We start from the raw sequence: 25,452 nt of genomic DNA on the forward strand, positions 1-25,452 counted from the left end.
GAATGGCCCACCCCTAGAACCTTAACACAATTAAGGGGATTTGTGGGTCTATGCAGCTACTATAGACGTTTTGTAAAAGGGTTCTCCAATATTGCAGCACCCCTTACTGATCTAACTAAGAAAGGGGCTTTCACATGGAACGACAGAGCCCAATTAGGATAATGATGTTTTTGGAATAAAGAACAAATTAAAAAAAGTTAAAAAAATGACAAGCTCTCTAAATTCAGTAGAACAATGTTTCTGGGGACTAAATATGTCTTGAGTTTGCTTGGGCTGGATCCATAGGCTAGGGTCAGGACCCTATACGGACCCACAATGGACCAGATCCAGATCGTGAACCGGGTTCTAACTGGCTTGGGATCCAGCCACCCTTGTGAACTAGTAACATAGTATTTAAGTTGACGATGAGTGAATCTAGAAATCATATCAACACCACAAGATATGAGTGAATTTAGAAATCACACTGTTGTGACAAGGTATGAGATGTTTAGTAATCACACTGTTGTGACAAGGTATGAGATTTTGTCTCAGATCTCTTTAGAGGCAGCACTTGATGCCTTATTTATACTAATCATCATTGTAAGTCACCTCTTTCTCATTGTTTTCACTTAATGAAGCAGTGGTAAAAGGAAGAGGGTAAATCTACATATCAAGTGCCTCCAATTTGTCCTCACTCATGGCCCTTACTGTATATCCTTCACCCTTACGATTCTTAAAGTCTCTTTCAATGGAAAATTGTGTTTCTTGCATCTAGTGACATAAATTCCCTGCTGTCCACCATTCCAGATCCATTTTTGGTCATCATGATCTCTGTGTTTTGTTTAAGGGTCCTTCCCCCACATGGCTACTTTGTAGTTGTGCTTGGGTAATATAAATTGGGGATTAGTTGCTTTTGAGTTATCTAGTTACTTTTCATAACCTAGCATACTTCTTACCCTATCAGTTTTCCATTATAACTGAGTTTGCTTTAGAATTCCATTGATCAACTTTGGTGATTTGATATGGACATGAATTTAATTTCTTGCTTCCTTTTTTTTTTCTATGAGAACTTGAATATATTGGTGGGGTCATTGATATTTGGCAGTCTTGTTCATGTGGAGATGCAAATGCATTGTAGAAATAACTTAAAGATTTTAACTCTTTGGCCAAAGTATAGTGGTTTAATTTGGATGGAAGTTGATCAAATTATATTTATTCTGAAATGTTATCTTCCTTGACAATACGTTTGTTGAAAGTTGGGCAATTGTATTGACTATCACACAGTGATGATACTGCAGGAAACCTGAAAGTAGATGATCTAGCATCAGAGGCAACAACTTCTGATGCTAAGGCAGAGGAATTAATATATTCCCATCAACTGAATAGAGAACACACTAATAGAACTGCCTCTAGTGAAATTTCACTGGATAGTTACGAGTGGAGAGGAAATGTAACACTTCTGAACACATCTGGAGTAGTTGGTAGGCTGCCACAATCCATCATAGAAGAGTTAGAAGAAGTTGATAAAGTATATCAACTTGGCCGTGTGCTACGGGAATGCAGATCTCCTGACTATTTTGCACAGATTACTTGCCTTCAGGTAGCTTTATGATACTTTATATTCACATCATTGTTATTATGCATTTATTGTAGATCTATGTTTTATGTAAATATCTTATCTCCTTTGATATCTATGTCTATTTTTTTTTCAGTTGGCTGGTACCGATTTACCTAGTTTCTTCCGAGATCAAGTGTGGAAACAACAGAATTATCTATTTTTAATGTTGTTTTCATTTTCTTGATAATTGTTAGACTTTGTCAAAATCCTGGGGATGGCTACGGAGGATTTTGTGTCAGGAACCAGAGCTTGTCTCGGTCTTACCTTTCATGTGGCAGGTATGCCCTTCATTTGTTTTTTAATCAATCACTGGCACACATTGTCGCTCAACTGATTTACTATGGGTTCATTCCACTTTTGATCTTGCAGTGCAAGCTTCTATACATGCAGGAAGGATCTGTAGGTTCTGGTGGGAAGAACTTTGTAGACTCAAGAAAACTTTATTTGGCAATAAGCAAGGTGATCATTGACAAGTCTCATGAGAAAGAAGTCACGGCTTTTGTAGAATATTTTTCTCCTAAGCTTTCTGACAAGAATAGCCTTATCCGTTGCCAAGCACGATGTTTCTTTGCCCGTATGTTCAATATCTCATTTGAGTTCTTGAATGAGGTATCACCATCTGGAGACAGTGGTCAAAGTTACTTTTCCACACTCAACACTTCCTTTGACTGTTGCATCCTACCAAGGGGAGATATGCCTGAAGAGACTACAAGAAACTCTTTTCCACCTTATTATGACCTGGGATGGTTGGAGCAAATTGGAACTCATCCAAATGCACATGCAATCCTTGGTAGTCTTGTACCAGCTATTCAACATGCTGTTCTAGTTGAAACAACATTTGAAGTGGTAAAGCATTGTGAAATCACTGCTGTAGATTATTAATTAGAGTACATGTTAATATGATATGTTATATGGTTTATGGATGATTTAGGTGGTGTTTTTGAAGGGTATTGTTTTCATACACATATTAACATGTTCATGAGTTGTAGAACTTGTTTAATTTTTATTTCAACTGCATCATGCAACTGGGCTTTGTTGATGTAATTATACATCTTTATATTTGCTTGCTATTTCAATAACTGTTTATATCTCTAGTTAACACTTTACTTAGTAAGCCAAAAGTTATCTATTGTTGTTTTTAAATTTGTTAATGTTTTCACCTTTAGATCTGTTGTGCATTTCATGCAGATAATTGCATGCTTGAAATTCCTTGAAAAATATTCTCCTCCTTTTCCATCCCTTCTCTCTTTTTCTTGCACAATTGCGAGATTACTTGTGCAGCGTAAAGAGCTTGCAGCTTGCTTGCTTTCAATGGAAAAAGAAGACCATTTGCACACAGCCTATCTATCTTCATCAATTTCTGGGCAGGATATCTATACACCAGACTTTGTACTCAACTCTCTGTATGAAGCTCTTAGAGTTGGGACCTCTTGTCAATCAACTGATGAGAACATTGTGGGCATAGAATCATCTTTAGTGACATTGGTAGTACCTCAAACTGATGGTGGAGATAAAGTGTCTTTCCGACGCATTACATTATACAAGATTGTTCTGGATGCTGTTATACTTGTATTATCTTTGTCGTCAAGCAAGGAAAATCATAGAAAAAACAAGAATGTCATAATTGAAAATATGAAAGAATTCTTGTTACCTAATGTTGCTGGAAAGACTAGTGTAGCTTGGGTGGAATCAATGATGGGGAAAAGTTTACCATTACTGTCCGAAGAGGAAGCCATAATCTTCTCACAAAGCAAAGATGAGAGGATTGCATTTGCAGGTAGACTTTCTATCTTGGATACTTCATTTGTTGAATCTGTTTTTGTGTGTCTTCTATTTAATTCATTTTGTACAGTGAAAAGCTATACCATTCATTAATATAGTGTCACTAATAACTAGTATATTTGATAACCTCCTTTATGGGCAAAATTATTTTTTCTTGGTGGGTGAGAAAGGAGAGTGACGTGAGATTGTGTTCTTTCAATTTCTTCTGTGATAAAAATAGATGAAATGTTTTTCATAGTAAGAGAAGTCATTTTCAATATCATAAGACTGAAGTTGTATATTATACTAGAAAATACTCTTTACCAGAGTAAGTAGACTCCACTACAGTCAACCTGGCGGTTTGCATGGCTATTTATGTTTGGATGGAAATCCCTGGGCAGTTTAGAAATAACAAACAATTGCCAACGAAGAAAGCTAATGACCAAGCTCCAAAATTTTCAAGGCACTGTATATGAAATGTCATCTGTCCAATCTAAGATATTTGGAACAATTATTTTGGTGTTCCTCCAAGGTTTGATAAGAGTATTTTAGATTATAATTCCTAGTTACGTATTTCCAGGTTCTGAGTTTTTCTAATTTCCATTTTTTTGTCTCAGTTCTCTAGTGCAGCCTTCAACTGGCTTCTTTTGGACCTTTTAATCTATAACATATAGAATAGATAGCCACTCTTTTGAATATTAAAATAAATTATTCATCAGATTTTGGAATCTACTTAGGCTTTGCAACAAAATCATATGATCTAGACTTGGCAAATTAAAAACTGCATAATATATTGGAAATTTCTCAAACGAAACTGGGTGCTGCCAATGAATACGATTTTTCTAGAAAATGCTTCAAATTTCTCCTCATTGCTGATATCATCAAGAGAAACGTGACTGCTGCTAATAGGAACCGTTTAGTGGTCATAAATATACACCAAACATCGAAAAATCCAAGTTATGGGGGATGAAGATCATCTTTGTTCAGCAATAATTCTTTATAGATCGTCGTAAACTCCTCAATCTACTTGATCTCTGTCCCCTACAATGGTTTTTGAGGCATAGATGACCTCATCCTGAACATAAGATTTTTTGGCTTTAAGGTTAGCAAATCTGTTGGTGTGAACAGGGGTGTTTCCTATCCATTTTACCTCTTTGCAGCGTGAACAAGGTACACCATCTAACTCAACATCAGTTAGGCCCTTTTCACACATGTTCGTATTTTGACTAAGGACAATCATGACCCTCGGCAAGCAGCATCCTCACCAAAGTTCGCAAACTTGGACTTGGCTTGAACTCGGCAAGGCCAACTTGACTCATGACTCGGCTACAACTCGGCAATGACTCGGCAAAATCTTGAAATTATATACTTTTACAATTATATATATATATGAAATTATATATCATATTCCTTGACTCGGGCCGAGTCATAAAAACTCAGTGAGGTCGACTCGGCTCGGTGACTCGGATAACTCGCACGACTCGCGGCGAGTTTGGGAACTATGACCCTGACACATTGCAGGTGGCTCAATCTTTTTCCTCATCTTTGTGCACTCTTTCTTGAGTTAGAGACAAAATGGAAGAGATCAGTTTGAGGTAATTGAACTGATCATATCATAGGATTGATTGGTACAAGCATCTTCTAAGAGACCTACAATCATATCTCAGGAATTAGGTGCCCACACATGGTTTGCACCAAAATTTGGCAGACCTATGGAGATATACATAATCTTCCGTACATAGATGATCATGTATCATATTGCTCAAATACACTTGATGATGTTGATAATCTTCCCTTTGATGGTGATATATTAGAGGAGCTTGAATATGACGCAAAACTTGAGCACCTTGATGATCAAGAGACCTCTTTTGTAGCTCCCTCTTCTCCAATTTAAGATCACGCATCCATATTCTGTTGCTTCATGGAAGGCTTCCAATAATTCTTTGTAGTGGTTAAGTTATAGTCTTTCAGATACATCTTTGTGGGATGATTATTTGACAAGTATTTCAGACTTATTTGTGGAGTTGCACATTTCAGATTTGGAGGAGAAATTTGAGGGGTTAGCTTTCCTCTTGGATGACAGTCATGGCACGACTGCTGTCACATCTTCTTTGTTTTTGGATCTTGTTCAACATTAGTTACCACTTGGTCCTGGTTTGTCACCTTCTTTGATTGGGCGTGTATCTGATTTGATTGTGACATCATCATCTACCATGGGCATGGTGACACATGAGCAGATTTTAGAGACAATCTTTGTACATTGAGTTCTTCCTCGTACTAATTGCTATTTTGAATGCGAAGCATTTTTGCATTTGATCTTGGTCTGTCTTCTAACGAAAGGGAGAAATGTTGTTTGTAGACATTGGATCATGTTAAGTCTTCAAACATTCATTATTTTGTAGGACATTACACATTGTGGGTTGGATACATAATCTCTCTCTTTCTTTCCTATGGAGGGACCACTGATTGTATATTTGTGATGGATGTAATTGTTGGGGGGTCACACATTGAGTCCATTCATCACTCTTTCATCACTTGTATAAACTTGTGTGTATCTTTTCTTTGTTTTGTAGAGGTGTTTTTCTCCTTTTCTCCATTTTTGAGAGATTGCATTTGTAAATGGGTACCTAACTGTTGTGACCTAATTCACACATCGCCCCATTGCAGATAGGGACCCCTTGTTTTTGTTTTTTAAGGGTTTTGTCTTAGTTCTGCATATTCATAAATCTTCATTTTGAGAGGTTTGAGAGTTAGAGTTTTGACTTCATTCCGGGCCATTTTGAGAATTTATGCTCAGAATTAAATTTGAATCCCGCCAAAGTGCACAGAAGGTTCGAAGGATGAGGATCGCAATTGCTTTGAGTCATTTCTGTCAACTTGCTATTTTTAGAAATTTTTTCTTTTTCTGCTTTTTTGAAAGTGACATATGGGTTTTGTTCCTCGAATCATTCTATTACTCCCCATTTTGTCGGAATTTGAAAATCTTGCCTCTAGATATAAAAAGCAAGGCTTCAAAATTTTTGCTTTTTTCTGAGATTACGATTTTGTTGTTTAGGACATTTTGATCCTGCCCATGTCTTCAAATTTGAAAGATTTTGCGTCTAAGCGTAAAAAGAGAGTTTAATTTTTTTTGCTTTTTTATGATATTAGGGTTTCAATCCTCATGCCAAATTATTCCTACCCATGTTCTCAGATTTTGAAAATTATGTCTTTAAGGGTAAAAAGAAAAATGCAAACCCTAATTAGGGTTTTATTCCAGAAGATCAGCCATATTATCAGTACCCATGTTCTCAGATTTCAAAAATGAGGTTTTCAAGTGCAAAAAGCAGAGTGGGCATCCTAATTAGGGTTTCTGTTCCAGATGAACCAGCAAAATATGAACATGGCTTGAATACTGTTGATCAAGTCAAAAGGAAGGAATTGGAAATGGCACATTGAAAATTTCGCCCAAGTTGAAGAAGTAAAAATGGCCGATAAGTTCGACAAGGCTCAAGGTTAGGCAAGTGAAATGGTAGATGATTAGTCAAAATCGTCCAAGGATGTCAAGCATGGAAGATGTCTTAGCAAAGTCAATGTCTTCCAAGGCATAGAAGAGTTGTCTAAGTAAAATTGTCCTACAAATGCTAAACTCCTAGCAAGGGTCAACTAACTCATGGCTAAAGTTAACAAACTCCTATTCAAGGTCAAACAAATAAGAAGCCAAGGCATGAAAATGGCTAAGTGTATGCAACTTTCATCATGTCCAACACCCTCTAAAGTCCGCCTTGTCCTAGGAAGGACAAAGTCCGCCTTGATGAAGAATGGCACAAGGAAGATAAAGTTTGCTTAGAAGATATGGCAAGGGAACGTTCAAGTCCGCCTTGACCATGAGAACTATCAAAGACCGCCTAGGGAGAAGAAAGTATAAAGTGTGTGGCACAAATAAAAGTGTGCATATGTCCAAGGAACTCCAAAGTTCGCCTAGGAAAGAGTTGTCCAACATCCTTCAAAGTCCGCCATGAGAAGCAGGATAAAAGCAAATAAAGAGAGACATGCCCAAGCTTATTCAAAGTCCGACTTGACCATGAACACTTCAAGTTTGCTTAAGCAAAGAGGCATTCCAACATGGCAATGAAATGATGACATGGCATTTCAAAAGGGTTGAAAATGGCAAGTGTGATGACTTGGCGTCCAAAGGTAATTAAAGCAATAAAACATGTGACACATCAAGGATCTTAGTCAAGTTCGAATTCTAGAAAGGAGAATAAAACAAATAAATGGAAGCTTCCAAGGACGAAGTTCAAATTTCTTAGAAGAAGTATAAAGCATTATAACTTTCTAATTGTTGGCAATCATCTTCCAAACTCCCGTCTAGAAGAAAGCAAAGGAGTTCGAACTCCTTAAAGGTGAAATAAAGCAATAAATCGTTCTTAAAATCACTTCCTTATGTGCCAAGCAAGAGGTTCGAACTTCTAGAAGAAAGAATAAAGCTTGTAGAAGCCACTCAAGAAGCTATAAAGACAAGGTTTTACCAACACTTCTCCTTGCCAAATTCGAAGAGCTAAAGTCTATTTCCAAAAATCGCTAAAGGTGATCAGAGTAAGTAGCTCAAAAACATAAAAGGTTATCAGATTCATGCCATAATCTGATCATATTATCAGGTTCTCCTTGAAGAAATAAAGCAAATTCAAGGGTTTGGAGGAAAGAAATTCGAATCCTTCCTAAAAATCACCTAGGAAGCAGCTCCAAAGTTTGATTAGATTATCAAATTTTCAGAAGGATTTGCCATATAAAGCAAATCGAAGGGTTTGAAGGAGACAATCAAGAGGTTCAACAAGTCCGCCATTAACGTCAGACTGAAGGTTTGCTGATAATATTCTGAATTCATCATTGATCATTCTTGAATTCACCTTGGGAGAGAGAAAGATTAATCAAATCTGCATATAGTCTTCTTAAATCTGCACTTCACCCTGTCTAGAAGACTATTTAATCCACCCGTGATAAGAAAGCAAGACAAATTTGGAGAAAGATGCATATCCAAGACTTATCCAAGATCATCTTTGACAGACTTTTGATGATCTTCCAAGTATAAAGCGAACTTTTGTGTAAACCCTGCCCTGCCAAGAAGGAAGTAATCTAAATTCGCATATCTAAGGATTTAGAAGCCAAACAAAATTGTCCAACTGTTGCAATCATGATCAGTGAGGTCGAAGATAACAGACTAAGGGTTCGCTAAATACCGTAAGTTCCTAATCATCTCAAAACCCGCCTTGGAAGAGAAAGATTGTTCAAATTTGATATAAACCTTGTAAGTTCCGTCTTGTCAAGAGGAAGACATTCAAACAAGGAACCTCTTCCATAAAAAAATGACATAACCTCACCTAAGTTCGCCTAAAGATGGACAATCAAACGTGACACAAGGAGAAGTATGCCAAATAAGCAAGATCAAATGGTCTGATCTTGCTCGTAAATCTGCTCAAAGCAAGAAAACTTGTGACTGTCCAAGGTGTGAGGAATAATGTCTAAACCCTAAGCTGAATTTCTATTTGCAGTCAATAAAGATGGAATAAACTAACCAAACTCTTACTTAGGGTTTAAAAAGATAACATATTCACCAAAGGATGTCAGTCCAAAAATATTAATATTATATTTTCCTGTGTTAATTATTAATGCTCAATCATGTAATATATTGTATTTTTAGTTTCTTGGTAGAAACTTTCTATTTTTTAAAACCTTATAATTTATTTATTGAGCACTGTTGCTCATTGTTAATACAACTAATTTTTTACCAATTACGTTACCGTAATATAGTATCAGAGCAAAGGCATTAAAACATTTTTTGCCAAAATTTTTCTTCAAAATTTTTTGGAATTTTTTTTTTCAAGGAATTCGAATTTTTTTGGGAGTACATAGTCTACATTCACTTTGGGCTGTGCTTTGCGTGGATTTTTTTCGTGCTTGATCTGTGCCATCGAGTTTGGCTTTAGCACCATTTTCCTACTATTCCCTGTGACGCGATTTCGTGTTTTTTCGTTGGATTTTTTTTGCGGCGCCTTCTGCTTTGGATCTTGTGCAATCTCTTGTGTTTGGCTCTACCTCTGTGCCGTCCTTGTTTTTTCTAGCCTGTGATTTCTATGTGTCGGTATTTTTGCTCTTGCACAATTCGTTTTTTCTTCTGCTACCCGTGATTTTTATTTCCGCGTTGCCTCGTTTTCTCGACGAAATTTTTTGGCGAAATTAAAATAACAAAAAACAAAAAAAAACGGCAACGGATTTCGTCACTTCTTCTGCTCTCAGCACGCGTTCTCTGCACGACTTCTGTGTTCGGCGACCTAGGGTTTGTCAACGCTCCGTTTTTTCATCAAACCTGGAAATTTTTCGGCGACCTAGGGTTTCTTCGAAATCCTGTCATTTTTTTGTCGGATTCAGATTTTGACTTCATATTCGTGGTGGAGTTTTTGAACCCTCAACTTTCTGGGTGCATTATTTTCCGTGCCTCAATGTTTGAGTTGTTGGATTTGCATTTTGATTTCAGATTCCTTGTGGGGTTTTGGAAAGCTAATTTGGGTTGTCATCATATTTTTCTGAGTCAGTCGGAAAATTTTCTTGAAATCCGTGCCAGGCATATTTCGTCTTTTTCAAAGTCTGTACCTGATTTTGCCTCTGTTTCAGATTCACGCCTTTTCAGATTTTCTCGTTTTTCGTGCATTGGGAAACATGCAAGATGGTTTCATTGACCAACTTGATGTTGGAAGGCAGTCAACGATTTAATGGCAAGAATTATAACACCTGGAAGCAGCGCTTGCTAACTATTTTCGAATATCACCGCCTTGATGATTTGGTTTTGGGAAAAGAATCTTGTCCTTCTGCAGCCAGATGCGATTAGGACAAATTTGATGATCGCAATCGAGAAGCTGTCATGCTTCTTAAGCTCTCTGTTATAGATGACCAGTTACCTTAGATTCCTTTTGGCAAATCAGCCTTAGAATTTAGGAAACATCTTAAGGAGTCGCATGAGACATCCGGCAAAAGCCGAGCATTCTTTTTGAAGAACCAGTTGTTGTCTATCATGATGGATGAATGTATGCCCTTATAGGAGCATCTCACGAAGATTAAGGACATTCGAGATCAGTTCGAAGCTATTCATCGAAAAATGGAGGAAGAGGATATGGTAGTCATAACCTTGAAGAGTCTACCAAAATCCTATGAGCACTTCATAGAGACTCAACATTACGTCTACGAATGCTGATTTGAAACTTCCAGAGTTGTGCACCAAACTTCTGTAGTAGGATCGGTGGAAACATCAGTTTGGTAGCAGTGCCATTTCATCCTCCTTAGAACAAGCTTTTGTAGCCAAATCTTTTCACAAAGATAAAGGAAAAGCTTAGTCATCTCAGTCATCTTAGGAGAAGGGCTCTAGTGACTCACAGGTTGGTTCAAAGAAAAAGAAGGTTCAATGCAATTATTGTCACAAAGATGGTCATATGATTAAGGATTGTTGCAATTGCTTAGCTTTCGAACAACAGAAGTAGGGAGGGTCTCAGCCTAAAGCAAATGTCGTTGAGGACACAGAGCAGAAAGAGTCTGCCTTTTACGCCTTCATAGCTAAAAGACCTGCATACCACGTGAAATCTTCTGCTTGGTATATTGATTTTGATGCTTCTCGACATTTCGCTCACATGCATGATTGTTTTACAAAATTCTCTCCCTATACTAATTTAGTCATATTTGGAGGAGGTGAAGAGTATCTCGTTGTCGGCAAGGGCAACGTTCAAATACAGTTTGGTGGGAGGAATCTCATATTCCTCAATGTATACTATGTTCTTGGCATGGAACTAAACCTTCTCTTTGTGAGTCAAATTATGCAGTATTCTCCGCAGCTTGATGTCATCTTCAGTGCACATAAGTGTTCGATTGTTGATCGTGCGACACGCACTATTGTATATGTTGGTATTGAGGATCATGGTCTTTACAGACTTGTGGGTACATGTGATTCTCTTGAGCATGCCTTCGCAACAAAATCCTCCTCTATCACTAGACTATGGCATCAACGATATGGTCACCTGAAGTTGAACATTCATTACCTTGCTTAGCTTGTTCAGGAAGATTTAGTACATGGCATACCTGAAATTCAAACTTAGAATCAACAAGTTTGTGAAGCTTGTCAGGCTGGGAAGCAACACAAGTTACTGTTCAAGGATGGTGACTCATGGCGAGCATCTAAGGTACTACAGTTGGTCCACGTTGATGTATGTGGCCCAATGAATACTCCTTCTGTTACCCAGTGCAGGTATTTGTTACTTTTTGTTGATGATTACAGTCGTAAGATGTTGGTGTACTTTCTTAGAGAAAAATGAGATGTTTTTCTTGTATTTCAGAAATTTAAGGCCTTGGTAGAGAAAGAGTCTGGTTCTATTATTACTCTTAGGTCTGATAATATGGGGGAGTTTTGTTCTTCTGCTTTCTCCACTTTTTGTGATACACATGGCATAAAACGTCAGTTAACCACACCATACACCCCTCAGCTAAATGACGTTGTAGAACGCCACAACCGCACTTTTACAGAAATGGCTAGGTCTATGTTGGAACACAAAAATGTTCATAAGATGTATTGGGCAGAAGTAGTGTTTACTGCAGTCTATCTCCTTAATAGGTCTCCCACTCATGCTGTTAAGGGGGAGACTCCTGAGGAAGCCTGGACTGGTCGCAAACCCAGGATCAGCCATTTGAAAGTTTTTGGCTCTCTCGCATATGTTTGGATTCTAGATGCCAAGCGCTCTAAGTTGGATTCCAAGAGTCAAAAGCTTATGTTTACAGGGTACAGTGACAACCACAAGGCTTACCGTCCGATTGATGTAGACATTGATTGTCTCATCTTCAGTCATGATGTTGTCTTTGATGAAGATCGAGGGCCATTTCAGCTTTCCTTGTCTGAGTAGAATTTTGAGGATCCGCTTTTGAAGGCTTCTGATTTGGGTGTTCGTCTTCCATTTGGTTCACGTGATGGGAGGGATGATGCAAATTCTGTATTTGATGATGCACTACTTGAATTTCCTTCGGATGATGCTATTCTTCCACCTGTTCCAGATCCTCTTCCACTTCTAGTTGTAGTTACTCCTCCAGCATCTGATGTTGGCACCTCTACTCTTCGGCCTAAGTGGTGGGCTAAGACCATCAGTGATCTTCATCTTGATGAGCTCATTGAGGGTAGATCTTCCTGAAATAAGGGCAAGCAGCAAAATATAGTTAACTTTGCTCTTATGGCCAACATTCATAGTATTTATGAGCCTTAGACATTTGCAGAGGCCAAAGGGATTCTAGAGCGGGAATATACAATGGATGCAAAATACCAGAGCCTTTTGAAGAACAACACCTAGGTGGTGTTTTGCAGATAGCAATGAATTTCGCCAGCAAGAAAGTGCAATTGAAGTCCAAACTCAAGTCCAAGTGGAGGAATATCACTGACACAGATCTCAAGCATGTTGATATGGAAGAATTTAAGAAAAGAATGTATGGAAATGATGGACACGTTCCTACACCTATTGCTGGCAGGATGATGCAAAATGGAATTGTCGAGGCAGTTGGATTCCCACCAGCCAAAGAGTGTGTCGAGCTGATTGTCGAATGTGCCTTGCACTGTAAAGCACAATCTAGAGAAATCATTGCACCAGATGGAAGTGTCCTGACTAATCTTTCAGAATTGTCAATCCAGGAGACATTTGGTATACCAAAGCACAGTAAAACCACCTATAAGACTAAGGAGCAGGCCCAAAGGGTCTATGATAGTCAGTCTGAACTTTGTGCTGCGAATGTAAACAAGTCTTGGCTTGAGAAGAAAAGACCTCAAGGAAAAGTGCCGAAGTATTTGTTGCGTCCATTCTTCAAGGAAGAGTATGGTGATATCATCCTACTGTTGAATAGAGTAATGGGCAGCCCCAAGGGTCATCCTTTTGAGACATGGATGCATTATTTCATGTATGAAATCACTTCAAGAGCCAAGTTATTCAACTTGTCCCGCATAATCAGCGATAACCTTCATGAACAGTTGATAAACTTGGAAAGGACAAAGACATTCCATATAAATTCTTACATAATTTATCTGCTGGCCGCAACTTACAAATATTTCGGATTGAGTTTCAAAGGCATAGCAGGAGGTGGTGACAATGAATTCCGATCATATGATTGTTATCCTCAGCTGCAGCTTAATGAGAAAAGTTACCGAGCCCATGACGCATTCCTGATGTACATAACAAGAACATTGCAATGAGATACTCATAACAAACTTTCTCATGAATCTAAAAGTTTGATCAACTGATATGGATCTTGGTTTATCCAGTTTTCGAAGTTCACTTATATCAGAATCTAAGGTTTCACTAGCCATCCTTACCAATTGCCAATCTACCCAACCAATAGGATGGTCCAGTTGGAAACATATCAAAGTTTCAAAAGAGTAAGGTAGAAGGCAGCCATATCTTTTCCATTCTTCATTGGAAATATGGAAGAATCTTGTTCAACTGCGTAGGTAGCTAAGAGTGCTAGGCTTGAGATGTAGTGGTATCCTTTTACCTTCTACCAATCCAGAACCAATTATGATCCTCACAATAACATTAGATCAGCAAAGGAGGAAAGATTCAAACATAAAGTAGATATAGAAGATTTCTGGGCAATTGTTGCTGATGAGTATGAAATCAGGAAAAGGTTATATTCCAGGCTATTTGTAAATTTAATCTAAGAAACTCAACTTTTTCTTGTACGAGATCAGGTAGAAGATAATGGAGAGCATACTCAACTTGGTTTTGATGAGCATGCACCTCTTCCTTCTGTCAAGTGGTCAGAGCCAGATCATGTAGACTTAACCACCCTAATGCGGCCAGTCATGAAATATACCAGGTGGTGGGTTAATCAGTAGTGCACAGGCTGAAGCAGAAGAATATAACTTTGACATATAATTTGATGGGAGGAGCAGAAGCATATTCTTCAAATGAAGAAGCAACACAAAATGCCAGACCAAGCGAGAATGCTAAAAGGAAGGGGAAGGCAGTTTAGAATGAAGAACCTGCTTAGAAGAAGCAAAGGATAGAACCATCTCGTTTCGCCACATCAAGGAATGAGAAATACATATTAAATATTGATGAACCATTGGCTGAAATAGAAATTCCTTCTTTAGTTCATGAAGAAAATGCAGAATCAGTCCATCAGGAAGAGGAACAACCACCATTTCCTTCTGGCACAAAAATCTGGGAATTAGAGCATGACACATATATTGAAGAGAAAGAGTTTGAAGAAGGGATGATTTCTGCTCTTTTGGGTATCACATGTGACATAGAAACAAAGGATGACCAAGAGGTAGAGGGCATTGAGTAGCCCACTGTTCTTGAATGTCTGAGAGAAAGATTGAAGATGAACACACCAGTGGTAGAGGAACAAGAAGAGGATGACATGGCAGATTTCTTGGCCAGGTTAGAGCAAACTGCTGTGAAGAAGCCAACCAAGAGATTTTTTGCCATCCAGAGAGATGAGACACGCAACCACACAGTGCATATAGCTGTGCCTAAGGTGAACAAAGAAAAGGGAGACATTGCTCCTCATGAGTTTGAGATCACCACTTTTGACTTAGGCCCAAGCACAAAGTACTAAGTAAAGGAGGACTTAGACAATTTAGTTGCATCCATGAAGGCAAAACTGGTTGAGGAGACAAAAAAGAAAAATGAGCATAAGAGATAAGTTTGCGCCTAAAAGAATATATTCGGCAGTTGACCACCAAGCCGCTTAATCAAGTCAACCCAAAGGTTCTCTCACTTTTTGATTCGCAACAGGTAGTCAAAAGTTTTGAGGAAGATGGAGTGACAGCCAGAGAAACTAGGGATTGGATAGAAAGTACAAAAGAAGAAGCAACCAAGTTCATGGAAGAAATATCTACAACATATGAGCAAACTTCTTCTTTGTTTTCTAGGATTGAGAACATGGTGGAAGCGTGGGCTGACTTCTAGGATGTCCAGGAAAGAATCATTCTGTGCCTTCAAGAACTCAAAGGAATCTCATTCCAAGAGTTGGTTGATTAGAAGATAATTGAAGCAGGGGCTGCTTATGATTTCCATAGTTGGCACTGGACATTGGTTGCACGAAATGAGGTTTTGGAAAAGGTGAAGATTGATGCTGATAAAATAGAAGAGCAGATAAAGGCCATTCAAGACAAGGTTTTCCTTATAGTTGTAGAAATACTTGAGAAAGAAACCATTCGAGAAAGGGATATGTAGTTGGAGAATTGGAAGATCAAAACACAGGCCATCTTCTTTGCCATCACAGGACCGGTCTTGAAGAGCAACCTGGCTAAAACATCGAACCTCCTTTCCATCAGAGATGCCTTTTAGAAGCAGCAATTGGACTGGGAATTCACCTTTTCTCTTTGAGTAGATGACTTAGAAGGATTGGAATTCAAGGTCAACCTATTGCCACATGTCACGATGGAGGAAGTGGACCAAATTGTTTGCAAGTTCATTGAATATGAGAAGAAATGGATACAATCCTTAAAAATAGCATCTTGCGCCACTTGTCTCTTTTGTAATTGATCTTTGATATTATTTTGGGAAACTCTATCTAGGGTTGGGTTGTTTAGATCTCAGCTGTCGATCTTAGATCGATCTCGGCTGTTTATTTTTCTTTCAAAACTCTATATAAACCCTCATTCTCTCATTTCATTGTGTTGTGGAGAGATTTATAAAATTGTTGCATAGAGCTATTTGAGTAATAAAATATTCATTATCAGTATTGTTTTGAAATCTTTTTATTGGTAAATGGTTGCATATTCCCCTTCAACAATTAGATTAGATTTGCTTAAATAATTTGTTTTAACGTTGTTAGATGAATGATACGTTTGATAAGTATTGATTGGTGAAATCTTGCTCGTATTTTGTTGGATGGATGATTTCCTTTCAATCTGTAAAGCTAGCCCGAGCTTTTAATATAGATGTTTAACTTCTACTTGGAATGATATTGTTCAATTGTTGGTATTCTTTCTAAGTGTGAAAATCTTAAGCATAACCCGAGAAGGTTGCACCCGCTTTGCGTAGTTGTCCGAGTGTGGCGAAACAAAGCATCATTACCAGTTTTACCAATCCTTACCGTCTGTTGAATTCATAGGAATAGCTTAGAAATAGCATAGAATCCCTAAACCCTCATCCTTTTTATCCTTTTTTTAGTCTTAAACCAGAAAATCCAAAAAACATAGAGCATAAATTGTCAAATCTGCGTAAGTTCAACTCGTGGATGATACCAGTTTATAAGCGCAAGTTCCCATTGAGATTTTCAGCATACACTGCCCAAGCAGCTATCCCACTAAAGTCGCTTGTTCACACATATAGACCTTGGAGTTGCCTTGTGGTCTTTCTTGCAATCTTGGCACAAGTAGTGATTTTGTTGAGGAGAGAATATAGTATCCTTGTGGTATTTTATTCCAAGTGTTCGGTAGATGATAAAACATCCACCAACACTAACATGGTGTAGTAGCCAACACCCATAATCATCATCATGTTTGCATCATTTGCATTTGTTTACATTCTCTCTAAGTTGCACTTAAGGATGGGTGTTGGTGTGCAAAGTGGTGTTTCCTATCCATTTTACCCCTTTGTAGTGTAAACAAGGTACATTATCTAACTAAACATTGTTAGGCCCTTTTCACACATGTTCTCATGTTAACCTAGAGACCTATGAATCTTTCTAGATGATCTTAGTTGTCACCTAAACTTACTTATCTTGAGTTGTCTTATATCATAGGATTAAGACACTTGTCATGATTTTGTCTAATCCTACCTATCAACCCTGTCTTTATAAGCAAGGCATCGTATATACATTTTATGATTTGGAAGTTCAATATCAGTCTGATCCATTGTGCCCATAATCAGACAATATTTTACTCTTGCTGCTCTCATGTGGAAGGCATCTTTTGGTTTTGTAGGTAATCGTGGAGGCTTGAGTCCATTGGTGACTTTAACAAAATCTTCATGCTATCAATGATTGATTTTGTGTCTTAATATGCTTGAGATATTCATACTGTCAATACTAATGTGTATTTTTTGTCAATTTTCAAGCAAATTTGTGAATGTTTTCTTGCTTCGATTAGGAAACTATTACAGTATCATTATGTTTTAGATACTCTTGTACCTAGCATTTGACATTTTTTATTTGTTTTTGTTCTTGATTCAAGCATATGAGGTAACCCTACATCCAATCACTTACTTTCCTTCCCTTTGGAAATATTAGAAAATTAATTTTGACACAAACTTTGATAAAACTGAAAAGTGATGCCTTGATATTCCTAAGACCTAGGATAACTTTTGGTTACACAATATTCATTTTCCCTATGACTTAGATGCTAGACCACGTACACATTAAACTCATGTGTACCCTCTTGAAACAACATGTAGTGTCCCTATCATGAAATTTCAATAAACTTTTGACAGACAGACATTTCATCAAACACTTAGTTGAATAGCACATCAAACAATATTTTTGAGATTTACAATGTAAAATAGCTGCAACTAACATCAACAATCATAGATATTTTAACAAATAGTTTGTAGTCATGGAACACTTAATAGACATTTTGACAAACAGTTGTCATACATGAAGCTGATAACAAATATTCAAGTATTCAAGATTGAAATAAATCAATTTCTAATCTCGCAGCTGTTATAAAATATGTTGGGATCGTATTACTGTGAAGTGTGATCAGCAATGGGAGAAACCATGGAGCAATAATCTTGGACAGATTATTTTGTGTTGGCAGCTAAGTCTGATGTAACTCAAATTCCTGAATGGTTGGAACATGACTGAAAACTAAGTGCTGGTACTGATGATGAGTGTTGTAGCTATTGATATGTTTATTTTGTCTGCTGAACTGAATACATATATCTCAGATTATTGGTCCAACACTGATGTATTGCCTTATTGACGAACATATATAATTCCAAGCTCCACTGTGTATACAAAGGAATTATCTCAAACTGCTATTACTTTCAGCTTATGCCTCCCTGTTAGCCACGTTTTACTTTCTTTCCAACAGAAATGAATTGTAATTAGCGTGGGCAGCCTTTTTGTAACTATAGAGTTTGAATTTGGGAACCGATTCCCTTACTACTTCCACTAATTTTGATGCACTTCCTTTATGAAGCCTCCCCTTTGTTTTAGTGCTGCCTTAGTTATTATTCACCAAAGATTCCTAAAAGGGAATCAATACACTTCATTGTCTCCTTGTTTGAATGCCTAGGGCTGTGGTAGGTCTAGTAAGGATTTAAGGATTTAAGCCTTATTTATTACAATCAACGTTTAGGAAAAATAATTGCTGCCTTGGGTAATATGGTATGACAACTACCATTAATCCCAAATTAGTACGGCACCATTTGGGATTAAAAATAAAATATTTTCCGTAGTGATAGCAATTTCATGAACTCATAAAATATGCAATGATATTCAAGCTTCACAAATTTATCTTTTGTTTACATATCACCAATAATATTACCTTTGAGCACAATCTCAACTAGGAATATGTTTCTCTACATGAGCACAACCTTCACAAAGCTCATAACCAAACAGTGCAAATCCACACCTGCGAATCTTGTAATAATGGGTTATTCAACTCATCCTTATGTAATTCCTTTGACTAAGGACAATTATGAGTCCTGGAAAAAAGGCATTTTAAAACATTGTAGGTGGCTTAATAATTTGCCGCATCTTAATGGACTCGTTCCCAAGCCAAAGGCACAATGGAAGTGTTTTATTTGGGGTAATAAATATGATCATATCATAGGATTATTTGGTTGTAGTTTCAGTGCAAGCATCTTCAGAGAAACCTATCATCATATCATAGAAATCAGGTGCCCGCACACATTTTGGACTAAGATTTGGGAGATTTTGGAGATCCACATATTCCTCCATTTCTAGATGGTCCTGCTTCATATTGCCTCAGTCAACTTCATGATGTTAACAATCTTCCCTTTGATGATAATACCCGGGAGGAGCTTGAATATGATGCAGAACTTAAGTGTCTTGATGATCTAGAGACTTCTCCTATAACTCCTCCTATTGAGATCACACGTTCATCTTTTATTGATGATTCATTGAGTACCACCAGTCTTTCATTTCTACAGGTTTTTGATTGTCTTCATGATTTGGATTCTTATTTGTTAAACATCGCTTTGTTGTTTGTGGAGTCTCACATTTCAGATCTGGAAGACCAACTTGACGGTTTATCTCCCCTATTTTATGATAGTCATGGCACAATTGTTGTCCGTTCATCTTTGTCTTTGGAGTTTGTTCAAAATTAGTATCCATTTGTTCCTTTTTTGTCACCTTCTGTTGTGTGATTGGGCATGTACTTGATTGTTTTGTGGCATCTTCATCATCCAAGGACTTAGCGACACATGAGCAATTTTCAGAGACATTATCCTACATTTGGATTCTACTTCCTACAAATTCCTATTTAGAATTGGAAGCATCATTGCTTTTGTACTTGGTTTATTTTCTTCCCAAAGGAAGAAATGTTGTTTGTAGGCATTGGACTATGTTTTGTGTTCAAGCACTCATCTTTTCTGGGATGGCTATGTAGTCTCTCTCTTTCCTTGCTATGGGGGGAATACTTGATTGTAATTTCATGATGGATGTAATCCTTGGGAGGTATCGTTGAGTTCACCATACATCATCCTTCTTTTGTTTCTTTTTTTTTCTTTGGAAAGTAGTTTTATTTCACCCGGTTTTCTCCTTTTCTCCTGTTGTGAGAGATTGCATTTGCATTATACATGGGTACCTAAATTGGCCTACTAGTTGGGACCCATCATCATGATAATCTTGCATCTATGCACAATAATCCATTCCCAAAGATGCACTGGAGGGGGGGTTTTGGCGTGAATAAGGTTTTGGACGTAGTAAAGGTCTTGTACCTAGTTCTTTCGCTAGTTCCTAGTGGGGGATTTATTCACATGACTTAAGTTTACTTAGGTCCTGTTATGACCTTTTTACACATCACCCCATCACAAACGGGGACCCCCTCTTTCCTGTTTTCTGCGTTGGTTAGTTTAGGGTTTTGGCAGCATAGTGGGCAATTTTGAGTTCCCATGCCCGAGTCTCGGATCCTTGATCATGCCTAATTGTTGTTTAGGGTTTTTGAAGTTATAGGATGAAGTGCGCAAAAGTTGAGATTTTATAGTGTAAACCTTTTGAGTGTTAAGGTGTTTTTGAACATCCTCGTCGGTGATTTTGAAGTGCTAAGGTATTTTAGGACCTTTTGGAGTTGTTTTCTCGCTCCTAGGAGGTAATTCAAATTGATTTTGCACTTTATCCTGATAGGTTTCCTTTTATTTTGCTCAAATTTTGGTAAATTTGACCAAGTCCTGATACATTTTATTGAAAATTCTAAGTGTCCAGATGATTTTGAATGGTTAAATTGTGAAATTCCTAATGAAAATCCATAATCTAAGGGTCAAAATTCATGATGTGAGAAGCTTTTCCCCCACATTTCCGATGACCCATGATTTTCCCTCACTCAAAATCATGATGGGAGGTGAATTTCCACTGGATTCTTGATGGACTTGATTTTTCCCCCACTCATTATCCAGACATGGGGCGATTTTCCACCAGGGAGGTAAAAAATTGATTAAGTGTGGGAAATCCTCCCGATGACCCACGATTTTCCACCAAGACTGCGGATGACTTTAATGATGACTAAAATGATGATTCTTGATGCTGATCGATTTTCCACCAGTGCTTTTATGACAAGATTTTAAGGATTTTAATGCGGATAGTGATTCTAGACATGAGGCGAATTTCCACCAGGGATGATTTTGACAATTTTGAGTCCCGATAACTGTCTAGATAGAGGTTGATTTTCCCTTGGAGGAGAATTTGTGCAAGTTTGATGAAATTTTGTCCGGATTTTTATCCCAACATGGAGCGATTTTCCCCCAAGGACATTTTTGATGATTTTTAATGATTTTTCATTGGGATTTTTATCCCAACATGGGGCGATTTTCCCCTTGATGTCAATTTTGATCTAAATTTGAAATATTTTTAATAAATTGACTCAAATTTAATTATTTTTGGTGGTCATTAACGATTATTTAAAAAAACAAATATAAATAAATGATTTGCAATAAACATTGTATGATTTTTACATTCTAGAAGCAAATCGATTTTCCCTAGGCAAGTATAAGTATCAAAGTTTTATCCCAAATTGCTTGTGTGGTGAAAACCGGAGGTGAAAACTATTTTAAAGAGGGGTGGCCAACAATATTATAATATTATATTTGCCAGGTGTGCTGATTTGGGCGAATTTCTCCAATTGGCTAATTTGGTGAAGTGTCAAGTTGACACCATTGAGGCTGAAAGTTGTTTCCATTTATTTTTCTCTGTTTCCAGCCTTGGGCGATTTTTTTTTTGCAACCATTGGAGAGTATTTGAAGGTGAATTTTCAGACTTTTGCGAATTTGAAAGTGTGGTGCTATGTGCCTAGGTGGGCAATCTTATTTTGGGAATTGTTTGCTCCCATTTTAGAGTATTTGAAGGTGAATTTTCAGACTTATGCGAATTTGAAAGGGTGGCGCTATGTGCCTAGGTGGGCAATCTTATTTTAGGAATTGTTTGCTCCCATTTTAGGTGCATTTCTCCTTTGTAAGTTGATCACCATTGTTGCTTCTTGCCAGAATAACTTCCAGATCTGAGTTTGGCACCATTATTTGAGCTTATTTGACCTCCATTGTTGGCTGGTAACTAATTTTCAGAAGTATTTTTCACCGACCAACTTGTTCCAACTTAGGTGATTTTGATTGGAGGTGTTTTTGAGGGGTTTTTGGAACATTTTTAGACCTTCTTAATGCTGTTGCAGGTCTGAGACGCCATTGCCAAGGGGCTCTCCTCAGAAAAACTTCATTTCCAGCCACTTACCTACCTTGGCGATTTTACTTGGAGGGCATTTATAAGTCATTTTTTCATCATTTTGAGGGTTTCTTATCACTTTTCAAGATGCTGGTAAGTCTGAAACACACATTTTCAGACTTGTCTTCGGAAAGCTTTTATTTTACCAGCCATACATATATACTCAGAATTGATTGTTTTCACCATGGGAAGAGTGTTTTCATCAAATTTGTGCATTGCACGCGATTGCAACATGTTTCAAGTGACTAATTTGTAGAGTTGCAGGTTGTCTTCAGACTTGCTGGCAGCAATTGTTGACCTTGGGAAGGTATCCTGTAATGTCCCTACTAGTTAGAGATCATTAACCTGCAAAATAGATTGTTAGAATACAACAAACATATATATATATAGAAGTAATCTAAATTGCAATCTAACTTTAAAATACTTAACATAATCACAACTTTTATCTAATAAAAAGGATACGATTGCCATACGAAAGTATGTCCTTGGGCAGCCGTGAAGCTCGCTTTCTTGGAACCCATCTTGGTTCCAAGCCCTGCAGGAAGTCGAAGGTGAATTCGACTCCTGTCTTGAATGTAATTTCTTACATCCAAGCCCTCCAGGAAATCGAAAGTTAATTCGACTTCTGTCTTGAATGTAATTTCTTACATCCAAGCCCTTCAGGAAATCGAAGGTTAATTCAATTCCTGTCTTGGGTGTAACCTCTTACACCCATGCCATCCAAGGAAGACCCTAGGTCAATTCCTTCCCTTGGATGATGCATTCCATCATCCAAGTCCTAAGAGGGGACCGGTCAGATCCGTCGCTTCTTGGATGAACTTAGTCAACCAAGCCATATATATGCATATAGATATTCAGTATATACTGTCCTCCAAGGATTATCAAAATCCCTCCATTAGGCTAAGGGAATTTCTTCCCTATAACCTTCATCATATAATCACATTAATATTACATTTTATAATTCATTACTGTTTTCCATTCCATAATTTACGTCTTCATTTACATATTCTTTAATCTTTCTAATGATCCTAAATATACATAAATATTCTACATAGATTCCTATCTTTATTGCTACATTCATATAAGTAATCATTAGAGATATATGTATTCATAAAAATGCATATGTGTGTGTGTGGCACACATGTCCACACACATATATAGCTTAAGACTTCTTAACCCCTCTTACCTGTATGCAGATTGTAGCCTGCGGTTGGAGTTCACACTGTAGATGTCGCCTGCAGATTGGGAGGCATACCATAAAGAACACAAATGTTACTTCCTGTAACTTGATAACAATTCTGATCTGATCTTATCAATGGTGATGTCACCAGATGCTTTTGATTCCTTCCCTTTATATCTCTCAATTTGAGGGAGAGGTCACACCTCTTCATCATGGATGCCCTTTGCCAAGAGACATGCCCTTTCACCATTAGCACCCTTTGAAAGAGTGTAACTCTTCATTATTTCTACCATTTGAAAGGGACACAACCTTTCATAATTAGATCTGCACTTATTATTTAAATCAAATCTGCACTTCTCATCACCAAATTATCCCCCCTCTCAAATGAGGTTTTCTTCTCCCTTTTATATATCATTGTTGAGGGAGTCACAAGTTTTCCTTTCATGTCTTTTGACTTTTCATTAACTTAATTAATTTTTTATTAATCATATTTAATTTTATCATTTTATATTTTAATTTTATTATTATCATTTATTATTAAATTCTATTTCAAAGTGGGGATATTACATGTCCTCAGACAACTTTTGAGTGAAAATCCTACTTTTTTACACCTTTCCTAGTTCATTTCCCAATCCGGTATACTCCTTTGCATTCTAATTTTGATAAAATTTCTAAGTATAAGTAGGTGTCTTCAGACTTTGTTATGTCTGAAAATTGATGATTTTAATGAATTTTATGAGAGTTTCATACGCTAATCTTGTCATATTTTTGTTCTATTTTCAGATTTCGTTTTAAATATGGATAAAACTCCTGATTTCCATCCATAAACTTATGTAAATCATTAGGAAATCAGAACTTATTCAGTTCTGAAAATAGTTATGAGGATAAATTTTCCGAAGTTACTAACTTCCAGCTTCATACAGGTGCAATGTTGAAGTCTAGGATTAGCATTCAGAAGGAACAATAGAAGATAGTTGAGATGAGAGTCTATCCAGAATCCAAGATGTCATTTAGATGGAAGGACATTAGAGACATGAACATGCATTTCCTGAACATGGATCAGATGCGGTAGCGGATGTTTGGAATTGGAAACCAGATTCCTTCCCCAACTTATGCAAACATTATGAACAATGGTATTTATCAGGCCCCTGGATTTCCGCAGTATATACAATGCATCTAGTTAATCCTGGAGTGTGCATGATGTTATGATCCTCGCTCCCGAATGATCAAGACTCCTAAGGGTGCCAACATTGCTTACCTTGCTGAGGGTGCAGTTGCTGAAGTGTTTGGGATTCCATGTGGAACAAACATGAAAGATAGGAACAAGGATGAATATGAAGAAAGATATAAGAAGAAGATGGATGCGTGCAAAACCATAGTGAACAAGAAGTGGATGATTGAACCTAGGGCTCATCATTCCAAGGCTCCCAAGACGCTCATGTGCACAGATTTCAAAGAGGAATATAGAAACTTGGTATTCCTGCTTAATTGAGTGATGGGGATGCCATAGGGTGCAATATATGATGGATGGATGTTCTATTTCATCCAGGATTGTTTGAAAGGAACATTGACTAACTGGTCAAAAATCATAAGTGACAATCTGGATTTTCAGCTGAGGAATGTGGAGAGATCTAAGTCATTTGCCATGACTTCCTATCTCGTGTATATACTTGGACGATTTGTTACTTACAAAGGATTGATATGCAGAAGTGAAGTCGGGAATGGACAAGGACAATTCGAGAGTTATGAATGCTATCCATAGCTGAACATTTATCAAATTGAAGATTATAAGAGAGTGAATGATTCATTCACTATGTACATAACACAGATGTTGCAAGGCGGAATCCACAAGAGGTTTTCCGAGGAGGCAACAGAGTTGATAGAGAAATATGGGTCATGGCACATACAATTCCCACTTTCACATACCTAAGGATTCATGGATTTCAATCCGAACCTTATAGACTTCCTATCGTACAGACATAATGATATTGCTTGAGGTCGTGAGACAGCT

At 37.5% G+C, this 25,452-nt stretch overlaps 1 protein-coding gene across 13 annotated transcripts in view; it reads left to right on the top strand.

Moving 5' to 3' along the window:
- The window catches only part of LOC131045838 (uncharacterized), a 313,161-nt gene that overhangs the window by 140,556 nt on the left and 147,153 nt on the right, over window positions 1–25,452 (top strand). For 12 of the 13 annotated variants that reach the window (XR_009105875.2, XR_009105876.2, XR_009105873.2 and 9 more), the window contains 4 exons: window positions 1,264–1,579; window positions 1,792–1,875; window positions 1,967–2,443; window positions 2,786–3,374. Coding sequence is in view for 9 of the 13 variants with exons in the window: in XM_059221423.1 (XP_059077406.1) it covers window positions 1,264–1,579; window positions 1,792–1,875; window positions 1,967–2,443; window positions 2,786–3,374 (1,466 nt within the window). In the remaining 4 variants the exon portion in view is untranslated. The remainder of the gene's footprint in view (window positions 1–1,263; window positions 1,580–1,791; window positions 1,876–1,966; window positions 2,444–2,785; window positions 3,375–25,452) is intronic. The other variant, XM_057979506.2, reaches the window with a different exon arrangement.

The sequence above is a fragment of the Cryptomeria japonica genome, chromosome 5, assembly GCF_030272615.1.
Source record: "Cryptomeria japonica chromosome 5, Sugi_1.0, whole genome shotgun sequence".
Classification (NCBI taxonomy): domain Eukaryota; kingdom Viridiplantae; phylum Streptophyta; class Pinopsida; order Cupressales; family Cupressaceae; genus Cryptomeria; species Cryptomeria japonica.